The sequence below is a fragment of the Momordica charantia genome, assembly GCF_013281855.1.
Source record: "Momordica charantia cultivar OHB3-1 chromosome 8 unlocalized genomic scaffold, Mcharantia_2.0 BLBB01000008.1, whole genome shotgun sequence".
NCBI lineage: Eukaryota > Viridiplantae > Streptophyta > Magnoliopsida > Cucurbitales > Cucurbitaceae > Momordica > Momordica charantia.
The window spans coordinates 32926161-32928664 of NW_028275166.1; the positions used below are offsets into that span (position 1 = coordinate 32926161).

A 2504-nucleotide genomic window follows, 5' to 3' on the forward strand; every position below is an offset into this window, starting at 1 on the left:
TTTCAAAAAGGAAGGAAAATAAAACCCTTCTTTTGTAAGTGGTGATCATATATATCTCACATATACAAATTCTTTGGGGTTACATATAATTCCCAATATACTATATTTGAATTATCATCCCACAAAGAATTTAATTATGAATAATCATCAAACACACAAATTGATCTTGTCCCTTATTCTTTTGAGTTCTTTTTCCCTCTCTCTCAAAAGCTATACATCTCTCTCTCATTGAATTTACAGGAGGAATTTGGTCCGATCATCGGACGAGAGGGCGGGCGGCGGAGAGAGCTCCGGCGAAGAAATCCATGGCTGCCCTTTGAGGAATAATCAACTTTTTTCACAGTTTCTGAAGATCTCTCTCTTGATCTCTTTCATATCTTCGTCGTCGTCTTCTTTGTCTTCTTCACGGTGTTCCACAGCCCAAGCCTTTGGCTTCTGATCCTTTCATGATCCGAAGCTTCTTGCATGAGTTTATGAACATTCTGCAAAAACCCCACGCCTTTCATTAGAACATAGAGAGAGTTTGCATGCAAATTTATGTTATGAGAATATATAACTCTTATATAGTTATTGGAGGGAAAAAATATAATATTAAAAAAAAATTTCAAAATTTTTCTCAATTGGAGATGGCGAACTCATTTAAAGTAAATACTGACCAGTGAAGACATACCACCGTTTACAACACTATTAAATATTTGACAACAAGATAAATGAAAAAAAAAACAGAAGGCTTTTTCGAAAAGTAATGAAAGGTCAATTTCAATGATGGCCCACCAATCATCACAAAGAAAATAAGATAAATAAAACTTTACCAACTAAGTTTTATCCAACGTTTAACCCAATTTTAAAACTTCCATATAGATCTATTTTTACCGTTTTTTAGTACAACACTTGGGACGAGGGATCATCACAGAGAAAATAAAATAAATAGTTGTTAGTTTTTTAACTGTCCGTGAAAACTTTACCATCTAAGTTTTATCCAACATTTAACTTAATTTTAAAACTTCCAGAGATCTATTTTTACTATTTTTTTTGTAGCGAGGGATCGAACTCACGTCCTTTAAGTTAGATATATACGTTAATTATTGCTATGCTAGCTTTGACTATTTTTATAGTTAAGAGATTTGTTAAGGAAGGTATTAAAAATCAAAACATAAACTTTTGCAGATTTTATAGGGTTTAATGTTTTTTTTCTTTCTTAATCTAATTTTCTTGCATGAGAGCTTAAATATGAAACTTACTCCCATGGAACATCTCCGACGAGCATCCAATCGCCATCTTTATCTTCATAAGTTGGAACAAATTCCGACCCATTGTAGCCCTCTCTCTCACAAAACTTCCCTGCAAAAACATTCAAAAATTACAAGAACTTGTTAATATTTTCATCCTAAAAGACAGATCTCAAGATCTAAAGAACAAAAAAAAAACAAAAAAACAAAAAAAAAACAAAACTTACCTAAAGAGAACTTGAACATGTTCTCCAAAGCTTGAAGAAGCTCAGGATATCCTTCATAGATCTTGAGATCAACTTTCCTCAGAAAAGGAGCTCCATCCATGCTCACTTTTACGAACATCGCCGCCGCCGCCTCATCCTTCTTCTTCGCCGTCTGAAAACAATTCTTCCGGTAAGATCTCACCGGCGGCCACCCCACAACCTGAGCCCTGAATATATAAACATATCATATGTTATTAAAAATGTTTTTTTTTCAAATAAGAGAGATTAATTAAATGGGGGTTTTTTTTGTTTGTTTTTGTTAATTTGTTTTCTTACTTGGTCGGAGGGGGATCGGAGTTGTTGTTTTCTCTTTTGGGTTCCGGCGGTTTATGGTCGTCGGACGGGAGAGATCTTTTGTTGGTGCAGATTCGGGTGATCGGAGAAGTTTGATCGTCCGGCGATGTTCCCGGCAGGCCCAACCGGAGCTCGGTTGCGTCCAAGTTGAGATCTTTCTGGAACGCCATGTTTTTTTTTTAATCTGAAATGAAATGGGTTTCTGGAGATGGGATTTTTCTGTGGGTTTCTGTGATGGATTTTCTCGGGAACCAAACAGAAAGTGCAGAATCGGAGTGGAAAGTGGAAAGTGGGAAGAGAAATGAAATGAAATGCGTGTTGTCCCAAATAACGCTCAAAGGTATTTTATAGAAGCCGATCGAATAGAAAGTGCCATCGCTTCCCACTTCCCTCCCTGGCGCGTGCTTTCCACGCTCTCCACATTATAATATATCATTATTTTAGATTTAATTCTCAAAACAATTATGAAGTTTTCTTAATAATTGTACACAAATTATAGTTTTCTTTTCCTTTCAGATTCGAATTTTATTTGATTATTAAGTCGTATTATTTTATTTTCATACCTAAATTTTGTAGTGTTGTGTTTTAATTTTAACTTTTGACCATTTTATTTTGATTGTCTTTGGATTCTTGATAAAAAAAAGTTATTTTGGTTATTATAATGAATTTAGCTTCAAATTTCTTATATATGTAAACGATCCCAATTTAAATTTTT

At 34.4% G+C, this 2504-nt stretch overlaps 1 protein-coding gene across 1 annotated transcript; it reads right to left on the reverse strand.

Moving 5' to 3' along the window:
- On the reverse strand, positions 1-2113 carry LOC111012980 (auxin-responsive protein IAA4). The gene is made up of 4 exons (XM_022287290.2): positions 1772-2113; positions 1457-1662; positions 1242-1341; positions 1-482 (listed from the first exon to the last, which is right to left on the reverse strand). The coding sequence occupies exons 1-4, from the start codon at positions 1957-1959 to the stop codon at positions 404-406; spliced, it is 573 nt and encodes a 190-aa protein (XP_022142982.1). The 5' UTR covers positions 1960-2113; the 3' UTR covers positions 1-403.
- Positions 2114-2504: the final 391 nt, after the last annotated feature.